The sequence below is a fragment of the Mus caroli genome, unplaced genomic scaffold (assembly GCF_978045245.1).
Source record: "Mus caroli unplaced genomic scaffold, Mus_caroli_1 scaffold_10, whole genome shotgun sequence".
In the NCBI taxonomy this organism is placed as follows: Eukaryota; Metazoa; Chordata; class Mammalia; order Rodentia; family Muridae; genus Mus; species Mus caroli.
This window is the reverse complement of record NW_028227265.1, coordinates 98,244,825-98,268,303: the sequence shown is the minus strand read 5'-3', so window position 1 is coordinate 98,268,303 and position 23,479 is coordinate 98,244,825. Positions and strand designations below refer to the sequence as shown.

The 23,479-nt window shown below is 37.5% G+C and overlaps 1 protein-coding gene across 17 annotated transcripts in view; it reads right to left on the bottom strand.

Annotated features, from left to right (window-relative positions):
• The window catches only part of Nrg1 (neuregulin 1), a 203,380-nt gene that overhangs the window by 21,780 nt on the left and 158,121 nt on the right, over positions 1–23,479 (bottom strand). For 5 of the 17 annotated variants that reach the window (XM_021171057.3, XM_085844030.1, XM_085844034.1 and 2 more), the window contains 3 exons: positions 18,352–18,481; positions 6,537–6,595; positions 82–105 (listed from right to left, as the gene is read on the bottom strand). In XM_021171057.3, the coding sequence (XP_021026716.1) occupies positions 82–105; positions 6,537–6,595; positions 18,352–18,481 (213 nt within the window). Of the gene's footprint in view, positions 1–81; positions 106–2,045; positions 2,124–6,536; positions 6,596–7,127; positions 7,196–18,351; positions 18,482–22,992; positions 23,015–23,479 lie in introns of those variants that run through there. The other 12 variants (XM_021171059.3, XM_085844031.1, XM_085844035.1 and 9 more) reach the window with 5 other exon arrangements.

The following is a 23,479-nucleotide window of genomic DNA, read 5'->3' as shown; positions in this document are numbered from 1 at the left end:
AGGAAGAACAGGGAGGGCAGAAGTGTTCAGTTCAGAGGCTCTACATTCTGCAGGCTAAAAGGAATGATGATCGGTCCATACCCATAAATTCAATCCCAAGATGCTCTGCCAATGCAGAAAGTTGACAAGGGGTGGGGGAGAAAAAAGAAAGAAAGGAAAAAAGTTTCAGAAAAGAGCAATACACCGCACTCCAAAACAAATTACACACTACTATGACAGCTCCCTTTGCGTGCACATGGAACAGGACAGGCCGTAGGTGTTAGGGAAGCATGCTCAGGGATGCCCGAGCCCACCAGCGAGGTGTGGAAGCATCAGCCCAGGGGCTTTAGAAACCTTTGAAAGCTTCTACTGAGGGAGGTTAGGTGCTGAGCCATCCTCGACTCCTCCTTTGAAAATAGACATGTTTTGTTTGTTTGTTTGTTTGTTTGATATAATATTACCAGGAAAAGCATTTGCAATTAGGTGATTAGTTTTTAAATGAAGTTCAAAGGAGGCTTCTAGTTGTTGTTTTCTGCTTATTTGTTTAAACTAAAGGTGCCCAGTAGCGGAGTAGAAGCCAAGAAACCAGTGATTCGGTTTGCAATTCTTATCCCACTGAATTTACTTTCCCTTGCTGGTGGGTAGTTATACTTTAGTATTTTTCTTTTGTTAAAGTTGTACCTCCATGATTTAACTTCCCACTACATTCAATGCATACATCGTCCTTTTCATTCACAGAAACCAACAAAAGCTGCTACCCAGAAAGATGAGAAAGGAAACATGAAAATTGGATAACTGGTGATTTGATTTGTTTCCTGTTATTTTTAATATAATTTTTGTGTTTTATTGGACAATTGAAACCTCAGTGTTTTTTGTTTTTTGGGGTTGTTTGTTTGTTTGTTTGTTTTTAAGCTGCAAAAAATAAGATAAAATTAAGTACTTGGAGATACAGCTTCTGGGGTCTTTCACTTTAATTTGCTGTTTTTTCAAACTATTAGAGGCAGTTAGATCAGCTCTCCCAGTTCTGAGCTCCAGTGGGTACAGGTGCCAACAGAACCTCCACACCACTCAGGGAAGGGGAGTGGAGAGTATGAGCCCATGCCCAGTGTTTTTGCAGCTCTCTACGAAGCCTTGCACAGGTTAAAATGGGGAAATGAGGGGCTGGGAGAGAGGCAAAGAAAGCAAGGATATTTTTCCTCTTTTTGCAACAAAAATGAACCATCAAGTTTTATCATGAGGAAGCATAGGCTTTCCCTCTCTAAGCACTATGTGGGGAGGATTGGAGGGAGGGAGAGATCAGAGATGTATTTCATTCTCTTACTGGATTGGGGAGATACGAAGGCAATCCACTAATATAATGAGACAGCTCTTAAGCTGGCTGTATGTGGTAGAGGTATGTGGCTTGTACAAAAACATGTCAGGGCATGGAGAAGGTAGCCCATAAAGAAAAAGAGTAGAAGGTTCATCCTGGTTCGGATGCTGCCTCTCCTGCTTACCTCTTTAGTGACTTTGGTCAGGTTTCTCTCTTACTGGAAAAATTCATATACATGTTCATTGATGGCTCTATGGAATGAACTACTGTGGCCAACAGCAGAGGACTCAGAATTCTGGGAAACAGACACATCTGGAGATGTATCAAGGGACAGTCAGTGCATTCAGGGTTAACTTGGAGTAATTTTATGCAGGGACATTCTGAATGCTCCTAGGATCTATCAAAAGAACAGACTTGAAGATTTTTGTAGCCACTTCAAAAAAGGATGCTTCCCAGATAAAAATATATCTTGAAGATGGGAGGCATGACCTATAAAGACTTTTGATTTGGGTCAAATATAGTCCTACAAGTAACTTGATGAAATTTTCATGAATTAAGAACCAGAAGCCTTAGGGTTAATTCAGTTGTACAAGATGTTCATAATAACACGATCTATTCAAATACAAATTAATTTCTCTTGCCTCTGTGCAATTTTTCAGGCTTTTTTTTTTCATTTGCTTTTTCATATAAACTTTGGAGCATCAATGTGAAAAGAAATTTAGTTTCTAAGGAAATCGATAATAAATTTCCTTACTCGTTTCTTTCACAAGGCTATGATCCAATTTTCTTTCTAGAGGCTTCTCTGTTTCTTGCCTTTTCCTCCTAGAAGTCACTAATAATTTAAGGGTTAAAATCAAAACATATCTATATAAAAAAAAACCTTTCCAAAGAATTATTCCATGCCTATGTTAACACTTCTAATGATTTGCATTAGTTGCATAGAAAGCTTGGTTAAGTCTTCAATAAAATTAGTAGCATGCCCATGCATACATATTATTGCATTTACAGTTTTATAGGTAAGCCTGGGAGTCTAACTATAATTTCATTTCAAGGGAAGTCATTCATATCAGGCAGCTCCAATTTTGTATAATTCAATGGGAAATTGGTACTTAAAATGGGAATCTCTTTTGGCTGTGAGCCCTAACAAGGAAACAAGCAGAGGACACATGCATCAATCATTCTAGAACCAGAGCAAGGCTGTTCTATGTTGCTATTGGTAGCTCCATCTCTTTCCCTTTCCATCTAACAAAAGAAGCAGAAGATGCAAACTTTACATTATGCAAAGAAATTCTTTCTATCTGCTCTATGTAATCTACTGCTGATGTGAGCTCATTTATGTAACACATGGTACTATTGAACTTCTGGCTAGCCACTACATTCTTTAAATTCAATTAATAATTCACAAACACAAAGGTTACTGTAAACAATTGGGTTTCCTTTTCTACATGTGATTTCCTGCCAGGACCATAGCAACATAAAAAATTAATTTAAATCCAAGAGTCTCCAGAAACTATTAAATATTGACTTGCTAATCCTTTGTGTGAGGATTTTATAATTACTTGACGAAAACCGATTAACCTGGAGGTTAATTTAAATTTTCAACTGCATTAGAGAGAAATGCAATAAAATAACTTTCTTTCATCAAATTTATATAGTCATTGCCATTATGGTTTCTGTTCAAATTTCACGGCATTTGGGATGTTATTTTTCACATTTGGGGACTGTTTAATGCAAATAATCTCAAGGACATTCAGTCTTGATTTTCTGTTTCTCTGGGTTTCCTAAAGAGTTCTACTAATGCCAGTTCTAAAAGGGAATTTAGTGTGTGGCTCTAATTTCAGACTTACCTTTACAAATGTAGATGCTTTTTTTTTTTCACACTTTGCAGTGTTACTGAATTCTTTGAAATGTAATAAACTTTTGCCTTATTCCCCAATTTCCATGTGAAGAAAAACACACAACACACACGCAACACACAGGCATGCACATACAAATACCTCACACTCAGAATTTATGACGATTCTGTCATATGTGGAGTGTTCTTCATTCTAATGTTAGCGAGATACAGGCTTGATAAGTACATTATCTTAACAGGTTCTTAAAACATTGAGAAATCAATGAAATCACCTATATGTTAATAACCTATAACTCAAAAGGCTAAGTTTGCTCCTTTTAAGAAAGTGGCTCAAGTTCTAAGTCCACTTTTAAAACAATCGATAATGTGAGCTATTCTATATTTAGTTCCTATGATCTGCCAGCTTCTCCAGGACAGACTTGCCCCATGTTACTTCGAGGTACTGCATGCAGCTATGAGTGTGTTTTCTCTTTTCTTTTACTAAGTCTATACATTGAGTGTGGGCTCTCTGCACACACACACACACACACACACACACACACACACATGCACACACAGAATCACAGGCTAGTGATCACAATATCACAATCCTATTAACTAGCAATTGGACTATGATGGGTCAGATTTAAAGCTGACTAAAGTGGATGATATTTTCCTAGGAAATACTATATGTTAAATTTCAAGACAAATGGTTGTCATAAACCATGCCACTTTCCTTCATAATTTAAATCAGTATCTATAGGTTAGTCAATGTTCTATAGGGTATGATGATAAGAAAGATTAGATATTTCTAATCTTAATAATGTAATGTAAGTTGTGTTTTAAACACATTGAAGTATATATTCTCTTTGGAATGTTATTCTTCACCTGTAAATATGGGTTGGTAAGTTTTAAATCTTTGTTTGAAGCAGGAGTCTATCTTCTCCTTAAAATTGCTGTTATGCTCTCTAAGACAGTGTGTCTATAAACAAACAATTAAAATTTCAAGTGACTTCTGGGACAGATCCTGTAGATTTTCTTTCAGTATTCACTGTTAATTGAACATGGAGCAACAAAATGTATTTCCCTGCCTTCTTATTTTCTATTAAACATACAAACTGAGAACATCAGACACAGAGATTAGAAAATGAACTCTGGGCAAGATGATTCTGGAAAATGGTGTCGGATTGGAAACGCTTGCTCCTCCAGACATGTGGCATTAATAACAGAGCCATTACATACTGGCCTCATCATTGAGCTTCCTATCAGTCCCTGTTAAATCAAGTTAAACATGAATGCTAATTTCCTGCATGTCTTCCAAAAGTGTCAGTGAATGCTTACTAAAGTATTTACTTAAGGAGTCCCAATTCTGGACTTCAGACACAGTGGCTATTTTTAAATAATGTCAAAGAAAATGGAAAATGGCTCAGAAGCAAATGAGGACATTTTTGGTGGTTACTAGCGGCAGAGTTAACTATGCTATTGTTCTGAGAAATATTTGTTTCTTTTTTTTTTAGTGCTTCCCTTTATCTGGTGAGCCAACCTTCCTTCCAAAGTATAACTCATCTCTAGCTATCTAACATCTTACATAGAATAACTTATCTCTCTTGAATAAATTCTAGAACATGAGTTTCTACCTATATTGTCACATGAGCTTGCTAAATCTATGCTATTTGAATACAAACACATAATTTTAAAAGTGCCTTTAATTCATTAAACAAAATTCTATTTTCCTACTTATTTCTACCTTCCATTCTACCAACTTAAAAAATCATCTATAGCTATGGACAGAAAATTCATGTCAGATAATGCTATTATTTAAATATTTGTTAATACAGTAAAATATAATATTTGAAATAATATATTTCAAAATTTAGCAATGCCAATTTGCCAGTTTTTAATGAGGGGAACTTATGCCTTACAGAATAATCTTTGATAACATAGTCTGTGCAGGTATATAAATATCATCTCCCTAAACACTATTATTCTGATAACATCTAGGAAATTTTAACGTTTTTGAGTTAAAGTCTCACTATGTGGCTCTGTCTGGCATCTAATTCACAGAGCCTGACTTGCCTCTCCCTCTCAGTGTTGACATCTATGACTATTGGCAGAACCCTATTTGTCTTATGGATTGGAACCAAGGGCAAATCTCTCATCTTTTTGGACATCTACAAGACTAGTTTGTGTGATTATTTTTAATGTTTTAAGAATTTAAACTGCAGTGAGTGGTGTAATATATTTCTGACAATAGGATTGACAAAAACAAAAACAAAAACAAAACAGCCTGTCAGTTCAATCCGTCTATGACTGTCTTCAAGCTACAAGGAGGGGGTTTAGCTTTGATATCATTACCACAAACCTTAAATTATTTACTGTCTGAACCTTTCTAGGATAAGTACTAACTCACAACCTATGGTCAAGTAGGATATAAGCAAATGTGATCTCCTGAGGGTTTCAGGACAGAACCACTATCATCCCTGTTCATATGAGAGGGGCAAACATCTAGTTTAGTTACTAGGCAATTATCTACAATGTAGAGTAAAGATTTTAGGAATGATGTTTAAAACCCTGTGACCTCATAGACATCTGCTTAACTTGTCAACTCTACACTAAACATTTACATATTTATTCTAGATATATTCTAGATTTGAATTATTATATTTTGAAATGTTAGTTTTCAGAAATAATAGTCTTTTTCTCCTAATATTACCTTTTGCAATAACATGAATATTAAGAAACACTAAGGGAATAGTGATTATTTGAACTCATTCTGAATTACATATTCCCCAAGAAACATAAATATAAGCCTGGATATTTCCTTTGCTGGGAAATATTTGCTTTTAAGTTTCCTACCTAGTAGTGTTTTGTTTGTTTGTCTTTATGCCTACATGCGAACTTTGGTCAATGAAGAAAAACATCTGAACCCTTTTTGTGATGTTTATTTGTTATAAATAACACACTGAGCCGAAATGAACTTACCATCATTTCAAGTGTATAGCGGTTACAGGCTGACAACAGCCTTTTCAGGATGCTGACATTAGATACAGAAGATGCACTGGTCGGTGGAATGATTTTATTTTATCAATACAAGTGCGAGTTTGAAATGCCTTTATTATTATTTCACTCTTGGATGTTGACTATCAATTTGCATCACATTCAGCAGTACCAATTTCAGAGACAATCTGGAGCCTCACACACCTCTTAGTAACTCAGAGCCGACTAGTCACAAACAGAGAAGTAACACAGTGGCTTTGTTAATGGTCTCATGCGACAGGCAGAGGCAGTCAATATTAGACCTGGTAGAAGGCTCTAGCTCTAGGTGACTCTGAGGGGAGATGTAGCAACAAGAAAGCAGCACCGACTGAGCATGCTCCTATTCAGGCAGAGACAGAAAGGGAGTGGACGTACTGTAGAAGCTGGCCATTACGTAGTTTTGGCAACGATCACCAGTAAACTCATTTGGGCACCTGAGAGAAGAAACAAAAAACAATGGTAGAAAAAACAGAGAAAAAGAGAAGAGGTGAATATATGCTAGAGAGGAGCTCCTGTAGTGTCACTGACAGAACTTGGTGAGTTCACCCTCAGGAACCAACCCTGCATTCTAACTGTGGCTTTCGCACTCCGACATCTCCCCAGCGCTGACAAATTTGGACAGATTCTACGTGACTGCTTTAAATCCAAAGTAGTCACAAAACAGAGGTGATAGATGTTTTATTCCTCTTGTCAAAGAGATTGGTAGAAAACGATTTCGGTTTGGTTCACTGCTATGATTCCCAGAATCACAGGCCAGCCTGACTGGCCTTTCTTCCAGCTTTTCACTGTGGGATCTAACTGAACGACACACAACTGAGACTCCAGTGAGTGGGTTTATGCCCTGAGTGGAAAAGCCATAATTAGAACAAAGGGTATCAGTTACAGCTGAGCCGTAAAAGCACCAAGTGGTTGCGATTGTTGCTGTAGTTTGGGGGAGAAAGCAGATTTCAGATTATTTGAACATACTTTCTTGGGTTTGGACTTTCATGGGCACATTCTCAGTACATCTTGCTCCAGTGAATCCAGGTTGGCACCTAGAGGGCAAAAATGTGGTAAGCAATCGAACGCTCAAGACACTGAATTTTCAGCTTGGTACTTTTTCCTCCCATGGGATATGGAGTCCTAAAAATGACCCGGTGCTGAACACACAAAAGAAAAGTCAGGACACTGAGAAACCCAGTCCACCAAATGGCGGTTTACGAACTTTTTTTTTTTTTTTTTTTTTTTTTTTTTTTTTTTTTTTTTGCTGCTTTCTTCGCTCTTCAGAAGCTTAGTTATTGAACTTTAACTAGAGAGAGACTATGAACTGGATGGGGTGGCAAGGCAGGAAGGTGGGGGTGGGGCTCTCATCCTGCATCACCCTGATTTCTGGGCTCCCTGAGTTAAAACACTGGAGTTGACATTAGCTTCTGTGGTTCCCCCTACTTCGCTAGCAAAAGGTCTTTTATCTATCTGACTGTATATGCGCGCTGAGATTTCTACTCGTATTGTATAGGCACTGGGGTTTCTACTCATTTCATAGCTGTTTGCTAAACTGTAAGTTGAAACGTTTAAAAGAAATAAGGTGCTCTTATTGTGGTAAACAATCGAATGGTTAGTGACAAGGACATTACCATTTCTATTTCTTTTATCCCCCCACTAACATTACAAATTCAGCCTTATTTTTAATATTGCTGAAAAAATCAGAGTAGAATTTCATTGGTGGAATTTCACCCATCCAACTACCTCTATTAAAAGAAAATTATATTTTTGGAATTAAAATTTATTTTTATACAGAAGTAGACAGTGACATGGACTTTTTACATTTATGATTGACCATTTGAACTTATGTGAAATGTTATATTTTATTTGTTCTTATCAATTTACTTGTAACTATGCAAGACTCTTGGTATAATTTTGTCCTTAGGACTGTACAGTGGGGTCATGCTTAGACAGAAAAGTCCTAAACTGTTCATGCTGCTTTTTAACCTAGTTTCTAAAACATTTTACATTGGGGTTGATTTACCTAATACCATGTTCTAATAACTAGGTCCTAAAGAGGTTTACAAGGTAAATATACTTAGAGGTGAAAATTCATAATTGAATGTTCAACACCCATAGCCACATAGTTCATCACAGCTGGTATGAACTCACCCGTCTAACATAATTTGCTCTGCCAATATTTTATGACCTAGGGATGTTTATATATGTCTTTTGTCTCTAGAGTAAATAGGACAGAACACTATCATTTGGGCATTAAATATATGAATAAATCTACTAGTCATACTACCTTAAAAGTGATTTCTTTAACTTTCTGGCCAAACTCAACAGAAAAAAAAAAAATGCTATCAAGTAATGTGGTACGTAAAATTCTTTTATTGCATAAAAGAATAAAAATCCTAGCAGTTCCAGAACTCTTATCATGAGAGTACATGTACTGTATAGTTGTGATCGTTAAAAATAACATCAACAGGGCTGGAGAGATGGGTCAGCTATTAAGAGTGCACAGTATTCTTGCACAGGACCCAATTTCAGTTCCTGGCAGCCACATCAGGAGGCTTAACTGGCTGCAGTTTCAGCTCCAGAGAATCAGATGCCCTCTTCCAACCTCTACAGGCAACTGCAGTCATGGGCACATTTACCCTATCATACTTATACATAGTTATAAAAATAAGACTTTAAAAAAACATATATACATTATATATACATTGATATTTATAATATATACATATATATGTATATATAATAAATGTATCAAGATGGTTCAACCGATGTTTCTAAAATACTTGGACACTATGATTACTTTTGCTGATAATCCTTGGTTGGAGGAATTGGAGAAAGATCTACCTAGAACAATATACAAGAACTGACCTATAATAAGGTAAGGGTATTTCTATAAAGTTGTCATCCTACATGCTTCAATAAGAATGCCTAGATAGATATTTAAAAAAAAAACAAAAAACAAAAAACAACAAAACTTCATGTAGCTTAGTTTACCAAATCCCTTCTGAAGAGAACATACTTTTATTTGTTCGTGAAATCAGGACCATAATCCCACAAAACATTTCTATACTTCATTCCAGAATTGCATATCCATTCCACAGAGATCATCTTATTCTGTTTGCTTTGATAAAAATTAAAATTTCATATTGAGCACATCACAATTTATTTGTTTTCTATAATTAATATGGCACTATATGAATTCTCTTGTGTGTGTGTGTGTGTGTGTGTGTGTGTGTGTGTGTGTGTGAGAGAGAGAGAGAGAGAGAGAGAGAGAGAGAGAGAGAGAGAGAGAGAGAGAGGTAGAGAGAAGAAGAAACAGAGAGACAGACAGACCAGGGGTTAGAGGGAAGAGCTGAGGTAAGTCTTGCTCATATTGCTCATATTTAAAGGTTATGACATGAATAAATAGCTAAGGAGTCAAGAGTTACTTGAGAGAAGGAAGGTATTTATTAGGAAATTATGATCTCAGCATTTTAAATGCCAGACCTGTGATTAAAGGGCATGTGCCAACTATAAAAATGGGGTTAAAAACACTTTCCTATCCATTATCTAATCACTATGAACCTCGTGAGTGTCAGAGATTATCACTGTGGGATGTTGTGTTATCTGTTATGTAATCATACAAAATATTTGGGTTCAATAACACTGTAACATAATGATCTTTGTTCTAGTTACAGCTACTGTTAATGGGATGAAAATTCAGCTTTCCTTTCTTTGTACATCCCTCTCCCATTGGCTGCCTCCACCTCCTTTCTCTGCAAGGGATTCCTTCCCTGGCTCTTTCCTTGTGCCTTGTCCCATGCCTGGTCCAGACCTCTTTAACTGGGCTGTGTGTGGTGGATGTGAATTGTGGTCATATAGTACCATTCTGTATCTCTCCTGCCTAACCCAGAGCCTGGATGATGTCTAATTCTATGTGCAATGTCTGATACAGAACTGAGTACCTAAAGCTCCCACAAGTAAATGGACTTGTCAAAACAAGTTAAGCTTAACATCTCCTTTTTATCTTTAGAGTTTAAAATAAAATTCCCTGTGTGGATTTCAAAAAAAAAAAAAAAATCTAATAACAAGTACCAGTACTGGAAATTTCCTCCCCCAAGTAGAAATCTTTAATACTGTTTGCCATGGAAAAGAGAAAGGACTATGATTATTTATGAGAAAGCCTATTACCTAACAGCTAAATTTTGTTATTTAAACACCAGATTACCTAGGATTCAATAAAACAGAACTGTGTCCTAATCAAGACTTTTGTCTTACAGTAGTAACAAAAATACTAAAATTTCTCAAACATACCTTAGCCTTAAAAATTACACTTACTATAATACTATCTGTTCTTAATTTTACATAGTGCCTGATGAGATCATTTCATTTTTAAGTCTATGTGAAGATAAATTCTAAGGAATGCCCAGAGCTGCTTTAGCGTAGAGTACAGGTATGATTAATGTAGCCTTGTCCTTCCATGTGAGGTTCAGGGCTTTACTGTGGTTATAAAGTGCATGAATGTTCCTTTAGCCAATTAGTAATCCTTAACAATTTTCTATAATCTTTCCAACAAGGAGCAATAGCAATGATAAATCACTCATTAAATTAATAAACATAGTTGAATCCTTATGAAAAACAGTTAAATAGTGATAATACTCCACGAATGATCCAGTACATTTACTAAGGATTCGTTCATAGATGCATGTGTTTTGAGAATCAGTTTAGGAACACTCTAGACATACTCAAAGATATTTACAAATTCCCAAGAAAGATCTGGTTCTATAGGGTTCTGGCCAATTTTATAAACTATTTATCAGTTACAGTCAACTTGTAAGCCATCTTTAGACATCTTCCTTCCTTTGTTTCCTGGTTTCATCTTTGTCCCTGGAGAACAGTGGAGGGAAGAAACCTGATGGCCAGTATTCTACTCATTAGTCATCACTCCACAATGAAACATTTGGCCAGTTTTTAAAATACCCTGTCAGGAAGAATAACATGTCTTTCTGTTCTTTTTCAGTACTAACTGTGCCATCTCCTTTTACACTGTAAAACATGTGAACTTATCTACCTACTTGGTGTTGATATTTACAAACATCAAGTTATGAAAATGTCAACAAACCCATTCTGGGGAATAGTGACTTGTTCTGCTTGCTGTCAAAACCTCCTGCTCTTACTCTGAAAAACCGAAGTTGCCCATGGATGCCGCACTCAGACTTCTGGATTGCTTTGCTGCAGTATCACATTGCAAACACAGACATTGTTCACCCTGTAGCTGGCTTGGTATTCCAGCCAGAGCTCGCCTACTCACTGGCTGAGTATCTGTATTGTAGATTATTTTTCTTTTCCCAAATGTATTGTTACTATTAGTCTGCATTTTTCTAAGATGAATCTTATTCTGTTATCAACCTTTAAGTGAAAATACTTGAGGCTTATATGTGTTTTTCTAATTTGTGTTTTAGTGTCCTTTACAGTGTCATCTGCAAAAGCCATTTGTTTCCTCAAGAGGATGACCTTCTTAACATCATTAAAGAAAATACTAAATAGAAAACGTTCCAATAATGTTTCTTTCAGATTTAGCCTATACCCCCCCATTACTGCTCAGCTGGCATGTGCCTTCCTCTTCTTTTATTATGACCCTGTGACTAACTTCTAATCCATGAGATAACAGAATACAAATAGTGGCCTCATAGGGCTCATGAGTCAATACTGAGGTAAAGTACAAATCACACACTGGCTCTCAAATGTTGTGCTTCCTCACTAACAGTGAGTGTGGCAGTGTTTAGGAACACATCTCTCCTTGCCTTAGGCCTTACCAAACACTAAGCTTGTACTGTTTCCAGTGAAATGCTCACCCCAAGACTATAACACTCACCAGCGTTTATCCAACTTGAGGCATCCTTAAGTCAAGGCAAATGACTTCAGGAGATATAGGATCAGTACATCCTGTACCTCGCCATGTTACAGTCACACATGACATACTGACTGCTCATCTGTGGTCTGTCAGTCTTCCTTCAAAGGCCCTGAGGCACTATCTCATTCTCTCTGTGCTAACAGACCTGTTTGATGATGAGACATCTAAATGGGTTTCTTCTAAATTATTAAATGGAAATATTTTGAAACTGCATTTTTATTTAACATAGACAGTCTGAAGGTGGTAGCTTCATACTTTCTGTCCCTCTATAAAACCTTTGTCTTTCATTCCTTAAGGACCTAGGCATAACCTTAGCTCCCTAAATGTCTTCATAGCACTTGGTGTATCAATAACTGATTATTAAATAGATTGCTTGAAACATGGGTATTATGTTCACTGACCCATGTTTCCGGAAGGAAGAGGTCAGTGTAGTTTTGTTCATCCCTGGATGCTCAGCATGAACTCAGGCCTGCCTCGTGGGAACCTAATCAACACACATTGTTGCTAGCTGATGCAAAAGAGTCAAAGGACGTGGGCTATACAGAGAAAGGTTAGCCAATGTTCTAATTCTAGACAGAACTGCACCTACATTGGTTCCTACAGGACTTTTTTCAGACTATACTAGGAAGTCAAAGTCTAAATACATTCACAAATACTAAGAGTGCTAGGATTCTCTGCACAAAAGAAAAAAAACTGAAGACGTGGCCATCTGAAGAACTCAGTGTCTAGATTCTTAAGAGTCCCATCAATTTCTCGCACAACTTCTCTCTGTTTCTGATAAATATGATGGTACCCAAGAACAGAGAAGTTCCCTATAAGAGAACACTCTCCCGCAGGTGGAATCAGCATGGCATTTACAATGTTCTAAAACCCCAATGGATTCTCATCATGCCTGCTTATGTCAACTCATCTACTGATCAGTAGTGTAGATATCACCGCTGCGACCATTCTGACAGTATTTTGTGAAACTTTAGCCTTGAGCTAGTATTGCTGACTCTTTCTTTGTATCTTACTTAGACCCTGGGTTTCCCTATCGTGTGTAGATAAGCATAGTCTTGTGTTCATGGTGTTTCTTCCTGCTTTCCAAAGTTACTCTGGCTCCTTCCTAGCTATCACACTACCCAGATTCCTGCTCAGCTTATAGAACATGTTTTTGTTTTGTTTTGTTTCTATTTTTGTTTGTTTTTCGTTTTTTATGTTTGTTTCACTTTGTGCAGTGGAGGTGCTATTCTGGGGAGGCACATCACCATCTTCATCCTCATATCCAGATCCTAACTTTTAGTGTTGGTGTGTGTGTTTATAAGGAGGCATAAGGATGGGTATAAGCTACAAAACTAGGTAGGAGATTATGGGATCAAGAGGAGTAAGAAAGGGTAGGGGTCAGGGTAAGGGTAGATGTGGTACGAAAGAAGAAAGGTGCTACTGGGGTGGAAGACAGAATATGGGGAAGGAGGAGAGAGAAGGGACAGGAAGGAGAAGTGACAAAGGTAAATTGTTTAAAAGTGCTATAATGAAACATTTTTTGGTATGTCAATAATAAAGAAAAAGGAAAAAGAGAAAATATTTTTTTCCTGCCTGTTCAAAGGCAACCTAGTATACTGGAAGGACTCTATACACAAGAGCTACATGGGTAAATGATTCTCTATTTCTAATCCTGTCTTTCCCTTAAAATTTTAATTGCCTTAGAAGTCAGCACTGTGCTATTTGGAACATATTCACTCCCTTGCAGAGCTTAGGTGTTTAGCAATTTCATGTCCTTACACATGCTAAGCTTATAGGGACTCTGCCTTGTGTTATTATCAACATTTTAAAAGGACCTATCATAGAGCAGTTCTACAGGCAATTATTAACATTTCATTTACCAAATTTAAGTTATAGTAACATATTACTGTGACTTGATATCCAAGAGTTTTATTTTCATAATGATGTAACTTTTAACAATATATAATAGAGCATGATCTACACAAATGTGTAGACACTAATTATAGAAAATCATTGGAAGTCCAGGATGAAGGAAACTCTATCTTTTAAGTGTAGATTGATTTCTGATTTTTAATTTTGATTTGTTTTTTTTTTAAATAAGGTAGCTGGCAAGTGATCAAAAATATTAATATGATGATCAGGGATATAACTAATTGATCACATGAAAATTTACAAAGTTAGCAGGTGGCTTCGTAAAAGCCACATAAAAATTTTAAATAAAAGGAAAAATTAGGGATTAAATATAACACCACCATATTTTTCCAATGTCTACAGAGAAATAGTACCATTTACTTTTTATTATTAGAGGAGGAAAAAAAGGTATTACTGGAGTTAAAAGTACTTTAGCAGAGATGAACTCATTTAATTTTTCTGATTCCCTGGGGAAATTTTTAGAAAACATAGTAACTCTATGTTATAAATGAAGACAGTGTCTAGAGGGTTGAAAATTGGAAAGACATAGGACTGCTTACCAAAATTGGTGGTTAAAACTCAAATCCCTCACTGTAAGCCTGTATCTGTCCACTGGGCAATATATCACATTTATAAGCATTGTCTGTTAGAAAAATAAATTTGAGGTTAAAACACTTCCTATTCACATCTTCCAAGTTCTCTACTGAACTGCTCGCATTGGGAAGTGAAGAAAGAATCTGGACAATTTCATATTCAAATGATCTTGTTGCTTTGCACCATATGATGACAGAGTATCAGAGGACAGGAAGTGGACCCGCTCCTCTCTCCTCTCTGCATATTCTGGAATAGTCACTAATTCTTTTTCTGGGATATATCTTAAACTACTGTAGAGAGAAGATTAATGTAAAGGATGAGAACCAAGGCTCAAATCCTCACTTGGTCCCCATGGGCAAATCCATGTAACCATCAAATGCCTCCTATGAGAACTAGTTAACTGCATCATGGCTAATGCATTTGGAACACCTTGTTCTAAGCAAAGGGACAAAAGAGATTTGCTGTAAAATCCAATTCAACTCCCAAGAAGACAACGGCGGATTAGGTGACCAGAGAGACTCCTTGGAAACTTCCACGCTTGTGGTGTTTGAGTCATGTCTTTGGTCAAGGATAAAGTTGACTTTGAATTCTATGGCTCATGCTTCAGCAATGTTTTTGCTGTAGGCAGATGGGCCATATGGAAACTATAGTCTGGCTTCATAGGCAAGATCTTAATGAGCCAATGAAACAATTTTATGCTTTCTGTTTCTATTCAAGTGCTTTAGTGAACAATAAATTATCATAGGACATGCCACATCATGTGACTTTGTTTAGATTCTGAGTTATTATTACTATTATTATTATTATTGTTATATTTTCTTTTTGGTTTTTTAAAACAGGGTGTCTCTGTGCAGGTCTGGATGTTCTAGATCTCACTCTGTAGAACAGACTGACCTTGAACTCAGAGACCCAACTGCTTCTGCTTCCCCAGTTCTGGGATTAAAGGCAAGTGTTACTACTGCCTGGCTGAATTATTATCATCTTTAATTGTTCTAGATGTTATTAATATAAGACAGTTTCTTTACAAAGTTTGACCTATTTTGTACACATGCTAAATGTAAGTATTCCAATTCTTAATTGAAAGCACTGAATTATTTTGATGTATCAATCAAGTTACATTCTAAAAATGGGGGGAGACCTAAAATCAGCAATGTCAAAGATTTTCTTTTTAAAAATCTTTAAAAGATAACTCTTGTTATGACAAAAGGGATGGAAGGAAAGAAATAAAAAAAAAAAGAAAATGTAATTTTCTATGAACCAGGAGACAAGCCTGATTCACCAGACAATTGGTTTGAAGGGTGAAAATTATTTACTCTCAGTTAGCTAACTCAATAAGTACTAGAGATGGGATGAACCCTTTACTTCAAGATTTACCAAAAAAAAAAAAAAAAAAAAAAAAAAAAAGGGAAGTACTTTTGGTTTTCCTGGATAGCACTTAAAATTTAATGAGACGCTGTGTGGGTGAAGAAAACTCACAGCTGTTGGCCCCATGCCAAAATGGAACAGATGAACGGCACTCATGCGGTTGCGTGTTCTGTGTAGGACGTGGGAGGGCTGCAGAATAGGTAAAATTAATCTGTGGAAAATAACTGCCCTGGCTCCTTGGAGATATCCAGAAACTATCATATGTACTCATGCTGCTTGTAAATCTTTGCAAAGCCCATGATAAGGAACGATCGTATTTCATCGTCGTAATTAAAACATAGTGGACTTAGATGTTCTCCTAACAGAGTTAAAAATGCAAAACAGATAATATGGGGGTAGAGCTGTTTTAACAGGGGAAAGTTTAAGGAATTATAATTTAAAGGTATTTTTTTCCAAGAAGATTTATTAAAACACAATGGTATCTTATGCCTAAGAGTAGAGGAAAATCACAATGTTTCCCAGGATAATAAATGAACCTCACATTTTACAGATTGTAATTCCTTGCAGCTTGTATTTTCCACATGATAAAAGAAGGTCTTCTAAGAGGCTATAATATGTGTTCATCAACATTCACCATTTCAAATGTGAAATGGGGGGGGTCTCTTTTTGTGCTTCATTTTATTGCAAATCAGTACAACTAAAGGCTAAGGCTGAATATTGGCTATAAGCAAACACAGTAGAATAATTTTTATGATTACAACTAATCTTAGCTTTAAGAGCAAATTAAAATAAGGCACATAGTGTGGCATCATGCACATATGAAGCCAACTGGTTTTCTTTATACTTGCTTTTGAAAAACTTAATGAGACACCTACCTGACAGCTTTACTAGTTAGGCAACTGCAATTAGAACCCTATGTGTCACTCTCAGACATAATTTGCTTTTGTAAATGGTCTCCACTGACAAAATCCACTGTGCATCCTCCCTCAACACGTGTTCTCTCGGCACTGCAGCCGTGCAAGGGACCTATTTTTCTTCCAATTTTTTTTAAAAAGAGGGCCTTACACTTCCCAGGCTAGCTTGGAGTTCACTGTGATACCTAGGAGGAAGGCCCTGGACTTCTGATCTGCTCCCGTGCTGGGCCCTAATGCCATGTGCTGCCACTCTCAGATCCAGTTTATATGCAGCTGGGGCCTTGGGCATCCAAGGAATGCATTCTGTCAACTGAGCTGTACCCCAGTATAAGATACAAAGCATGTTTTACCCACATCGAATGATGAGTCCATGTAACATGAAACAAATATCAATAGACTTAAAATGATGACAAAATAAATCCATGCATTTTAGCCATCCTATTGAATTTTTACTATAAAGTTTAAATATTTGTTGTTGTTACCTTATACCCCCTCCTCTTCTCCCAATCCCCCCCACACAATAACAACAACCACAACAACAAAGTTTTATGTTGCTGGTAAGAAAATATACACTTGCTACTTCCTTTTGCTGCTGTTGGCTGGTTTTTGGTTTGCTTTTGTTTTCAGATGGGTTTTAGCTCAGGCTGTTCTGAAGCACAGTCTGAGGACCAGGATGACCTTGAGCTTAGAGATCTTCCTGCCTCTGCCTCATGGGTGCTGGGGTTAAAGGTGGGAGCCACTACACTTGGATAAGTTTGGTATTTTTTTAATTGTGCATCTACTACTCCTCTGGGCCATTGGAAGGAAAGGGAAAAATCTACACATGGCTATAATGCTAACACAGTCCAAACCCTGCTTCCTTATGACAGTGTTGTTATGATGCACTAAATGCGTTCTGAACACGTGCACTTTGTTTTTCCTTTCTTTCTTCTTCTTTTTCTTTAATAACTAGAAAAAGCAACTTAAAATTTGTCTTGAAAACGAATTATGGGGCAATACCATAATGCCCAGCATAAGAAATGCTTTAGCAGATAAGTTTCTGTTTTCTTTCAACCTCTATTTGTCCTGTTCACCTTGCAGGTAATCACTGAGGTTAAAAAAAAAGTTACCTTATGTACCTTATGGCTCAATTAATACATGGGATAAAAAAGTAGGGATTCAAAGTGACAGCCTTCCTTAATATTTGCACACTTCTTTCAGTAGCTATTAAGGAACACCAGGAGGAAAGCAAAATTATACATATGCAGGCAAAAAAGAAAAGAAAACAAAACAAAACAACAGCAAAAAACAAAACCAACCAAACAAAAATATACTCAACCCATCAAGAACCCAAAACACCCTAAAACCTTGAAAAGTAAAATCAATTCTAGACATGACAGAGGCAATGGCAGATGGTGCAAATATTTCAAAAAACCCTCCACAAATAAATGAGCATTATTTAACAAGATGTAACAAAGTAAGGAAAAGAAGCCAGGGGTGCATGGCGACACAGAACAATCTGGGATAAGCAGTTACAGGTATGAGGCACAGAGAGGAATTCATTTCTTACTTGCACAAGTATCTTGAGGGGTTTGACAGGTCCTTCACCATGAAGCACTCGCCCCCATTCACACAGAAAGTTTTCTCCTTCTCCGCACACTTTATGAGATGGCTGGTCCCAGTCGTGGATGTAGACGTGGCTGGATAGGAAAAGGAAAGAGGAGAAAGTTCACTCTTCGTTCTGAGACTATAATCACCGTTGTGATTAAACATATATTCTCCTCTAGCACAGCTCAAGAGTGATATTAACAGATCACATCAATGCTAGGATTTTTTTTAAATAGCAATAACTGATAAAAATCGTTTATTTTTGGCAAGTCTATGCTGTCTAGTCACCTTCTGCATTTCTGACAACTGATAACAAAGTGTCTGACTGCCAACATTCTTTTGAAGAAATGGAGACAGTGTGATACCTCTGGGTATCAATCTGTGATGAGACTCATCTGTTTGGAACTGGTAACATAGAAACAAGTCATCCTTTGGTTTTTAAAATCTTCATGTGGTAAACTTGACAATTACATCTTCAACCTGACAGTCTTATGGATGTAAAGTGATGGACCACTGAGTATGCACAAGTGCGTGCACACACACACACACACACACACACACACACACACACACACATACTAAATGAAACCAAATACCCACTCCTGAGGCTCAAGGGCATTTAGAATGAGGCCCTCCCTTCCTTTACAAGGCTTTGGCAGGGCTTACTGTCTGTCAATCAATGTTCACCACTGATACCAATCAGGATGAGAAGCCAGCCAGTCAAGATTCTGTCTACCTCTTTAGGAAAGAAATCTATTTTGAGATACCTTATCTACTGACTTATTCCCATAGATTTTTAAATTCCTTATCACTTATCATTCATAGTTTATTATGTGTATGGGTCAATGTTCTGTTTGACCCACCATAGATGTTTTTCCCATTTTATTCTGCTTTGATTTTTTTCAGGTTTCCAAAGCCCACTTTGTAATGAGTTCTAACAGAACTTTTTTCAACGTTTTTATTTTCAGTCTTCCTGACCAGAATAGTCAACATCTTGACTGTTCTGTTTCCCATTTCTCCTAACTTTTCTTATTTCCTGTTCTCCTATCTATGGCGCATGGAAGAGCAGCACACCTTTCAGAAGGAATTATGAAGGAGAGGCAAAACCACTTCAACTTAAAGGAGTGATCTCAGTCACAGCCCTTTTAGAACCCTGTGATCCTCACTCTCCTAAATCCCTCTTTCAGAAAATAGGATGATGGCAACCATAGAAAGACTTCACAGAGAACATGCTCACTCTAGGTAAAGTATTAGGGGCTGAGTCAGGAAGAACCACAATTTTCTTATTTAAAGATCAGAATTTATGGAAAGCTTGACAAAGGGGTTAGAGGCACAGTTCTGTGATGTCGCATTTGCTAGGGTTTTTGTGGTATGGAGATTTAACCCAGGGGCTTCTACACAGTAGGGAGATGTTCTAGCATTGAACTACATCATTTCTGGCCTAAGACATTTTTTTTTATTTACTTCAATAAATGACCTTTTCAAAATGTCACTAAAGGCATCCTTTAGAAATCTATAAACCAAACCCAAGCTTGGTAATTATCTATCTTTTATCAGCTATGCTAGCAGAATCCTTATTACAATGAGAATGCCATTTGCATCGTTTGGTTCATGCAATCAGAGCATAGAGAACAGTTTTATACACCACACCACATGTCCTTTTAACCAAACAATATGTTTTCACATGAAGAACTGTTTCTGTAGGTATATTAATTTTTAATCCACAGCAACTGCTTTTAATTGATGAGGAAGAGGGCTGCCTTAACTGCTAAAGGCTTTGTTCTTAAGATTTCTATTTGGTGACAGCCTTCCATTTGGTAACAAGTTTGGCTGAGTGTCCTACCTGTCCCTGTGCAGCAGTAAGGATATGCCCCACCTGCAGTGAGCCGCCACCATACTTTCCTGCAGAAGGCTGCTGATCCAGGAGCAATTGGTTCCTAACATATTGCTAAGGATGTCCTTTGCCCCACCTGAGTCGCCCACTTTGAATGTTCTTTCAGAATAAATCCTATGACATTATGACATCTACTAAAACCAAAACCAACATCCTTCACAAATGGATACACTTCTACCTAAATTATAAATGAACAACAGAAATAGGCCAGGGTATAAGCCAAAGACAGATATAGCACCCTTACTCCATGAACTTGCTGATCTTGTGGGATGTCCAAAATAACTATGGTTAATAAATGCACATTAAAACAAAAGAAATATATTTTTGTTTCTTAAGAATATTTCTTCCTGAAGTGATTATTCTTTTATAACACTGTCCCAAAGTACCTAGCCATGATACATTTCCACTGGAAAAAAAATTCTTAGATCATTTCTTAAAGGTAGTAATGAGACATTTGCTATATGCTAATCCCTGGAAATGAGGTGACAGCTATTTCACACAGTCATGGCTCCTGTGCTTAGCACTTTTATGCACAGCAGTATTGAACACATCATGAGTTGTAAAGCAGCAATTAAGTCCCAGGTGATATGAGGTGTGAACCGACTTGGGTACCACCGCTCCAAAGCAACAGCTAAACTCAAGAGTGAGCTATAGTTGTCAGAAGAACTTGCCAGACAAGACAGCATTATGCACACCCTGTGGATGTTTGCCAACTTTTCTTCTCTTCTCGGATGAGTATGGTATGTAAGTCTATATGTTTCATAGCGATGGCCTTGCTCTCTGGCTTCTACCTATACACTGCTAGGTAGGTCACATTCCATTTGTTAAGGCTGCCAAAAACCAATGAAGCTGACAGAACAGGACTTACACACCAAGTCATGAGAACACTCTTGTTTATGAGGGAGCTGGGAGGAATGACTAAGGACAGCAGGAAGAATGCATTTCAATGCAGCAAGTGTGCTCTGCACAGAAGGTGAAGTGGACCCCACTGGACTGATTATGGCCATGCACTTCTACTTTGTGAGTAGTGTAACCTAATGAAGATGCTATCTTTGACTTAGTGTTATGAAAGACAGGACCTATAATCACAGCCATAGGAATGTAAGAATTAAGAATTTGAGACCAGTTTGAGCTACAGAATTAGCTACAGAATGCCTGGACATATAAAGTGAGACCTGACTATTCTTGTGTTGACCGTGTGAACACGGTCAACATGAAGGCTTTAACCCAAAAATACTTCCCACCTTAAGTTAGTAGATAATATGCAAGGACAAAAACCATAAATAATGTAGCAACTTATTGCCAGAGAATGTATCTGTTGAGGCAATATAAAGTCAGGGATATTGATCTTTGCCAAGGAAGCTGGGCATTTCTCTGCATTAATATAGGATTTGGAAACCAAAACCAATACTCAGGGGGTTAGCCATATGATCCCTGTCTGTCACCTTCCACCCCCCTCCTGACCCTATCACCTTCTTTTCTCCATCTGTCCCTTTAAACTTCACTGACTGTCCATTACATGTACCGGTAATGGTCATAGCTAAAGCTGATCATGGCTAATACTCCTTAAAATGAACCCATTTAGGTAATAGAGCAATGGCTACTGCCACTATTGTTGCAGAAAAGCATCAAGCCCAGGCCACAGTGGTGTCAATGACTGACAGAGTCCTACCCAGAGGACTGTTGAGTTAAACTCAGCAACAAAACTGAGATGCAAGGGGCTGTTATGAAGTTGGCTACAAGATTCTTTTCTGTTGTACTGCACCCAGATGAGTGTCACTTACTCAGCATTGGTACACAAACACTGGATAAAGCACAGCAAAATGGAGTTGCTGTCTACACTGGAATTTCATTGTCTCCCTTGTGAAGGGAGATGGTTTAGTTGCAACAGAAGTCACCCTATATTCAGTATCCGCACAATTCTATCATGTTTCTGACAGAAGTTCCACATCATAAAGGCTAAATACACTTACACTATCATAAATGAGTATAACCATTTAAATACTGTATTTTACTTTATTTTAAGACAGGGTCTCACTACACTGCCCAGAATTCAAGATCCTCCTGCCTCAGCCTACTGAGTAGCTGGGGTTATAGGTAAGTGTCATAGCCTTAATTTTTATAATAGTATAATGTCTGTATGCTATGAAACACAAACCAAATTTCATTTGTACACTAAATCCTGAACATTCCACTGCTGCCTACTTTTATAAAGACACTGGATCAAAATCTGAATAACAACTCAGTTGTTTTCTACTCAATGCTCAGGATTTCGTCATGGAAGCACACCTATTTTTTTCTGCAGAGTAGCTCAAGTTAAAAAAAAAAAAAAACCCAGGAACACTGGACAGATGTTTCCCCTCTCCCTGGTTATAAACACGGTTAGGACAGAAGGCAGAGACCACCCCCAGACTGGAATCAGGACACAAATGCACACCTTTGCTAAGACACCAGGCCAGTTTCCGTAGACAACAAGCAGGAATTAGGAGGAGTAACACTGGATACCTGAGAGCCATCCGGAGAATCTATCCTTCCTGAATGACTGCGTGCTCAAGATACTGATTTACTGATTTACTTTTGGGAAATTAGATAAATATGAGGTTTTTCTCAATGAACTATATATACTTAAAAAACACACAAAACAAAAAACCCATCTTAACATTCCTATATAAAGCAGCCAAACTATAAAATAAAAGTCTTTAACCTTACCTGCATCTTGAATGCTTATGTATTTAGAAATCTGCAAGGTTTCTTGTTCTTCCATAGCCTGCATTTTGTTTGTCTGTTTGTTTGTTATATTTGCTTGTTTTTAAGCCCAACCCCCCTCAAATTATTATCCTCACCCAGAATGCAATAGACCTCCTGGGTTGGAAGCACACTGCACTGCTAAAAATTGCTTAGATGGTTCTTGCGGGTGAAGCACTTCGGAGTTGAAAGCCAGCAGGAAGAACTATGCTGCCCTGCCCACGTGGCTTCTCTCCACAGTAAGGGGATGTTGGGAGCAGTCATTAGCTGTCCTCAGGAAAAGCCAGAGCCACACCGGAATCACAGATGCACTGTCATTCTCGGTTGGCATTTTTTCCCCCTGCGTAGTAATTCAAGCCTTTGCTGAGTAGCATATAGGGACTGGAAAGGGAGAAAAGTGCCTGGTAGACACTCTCCTGGATCGGGTAGATCAAGAGAGGCCGTACTGCAC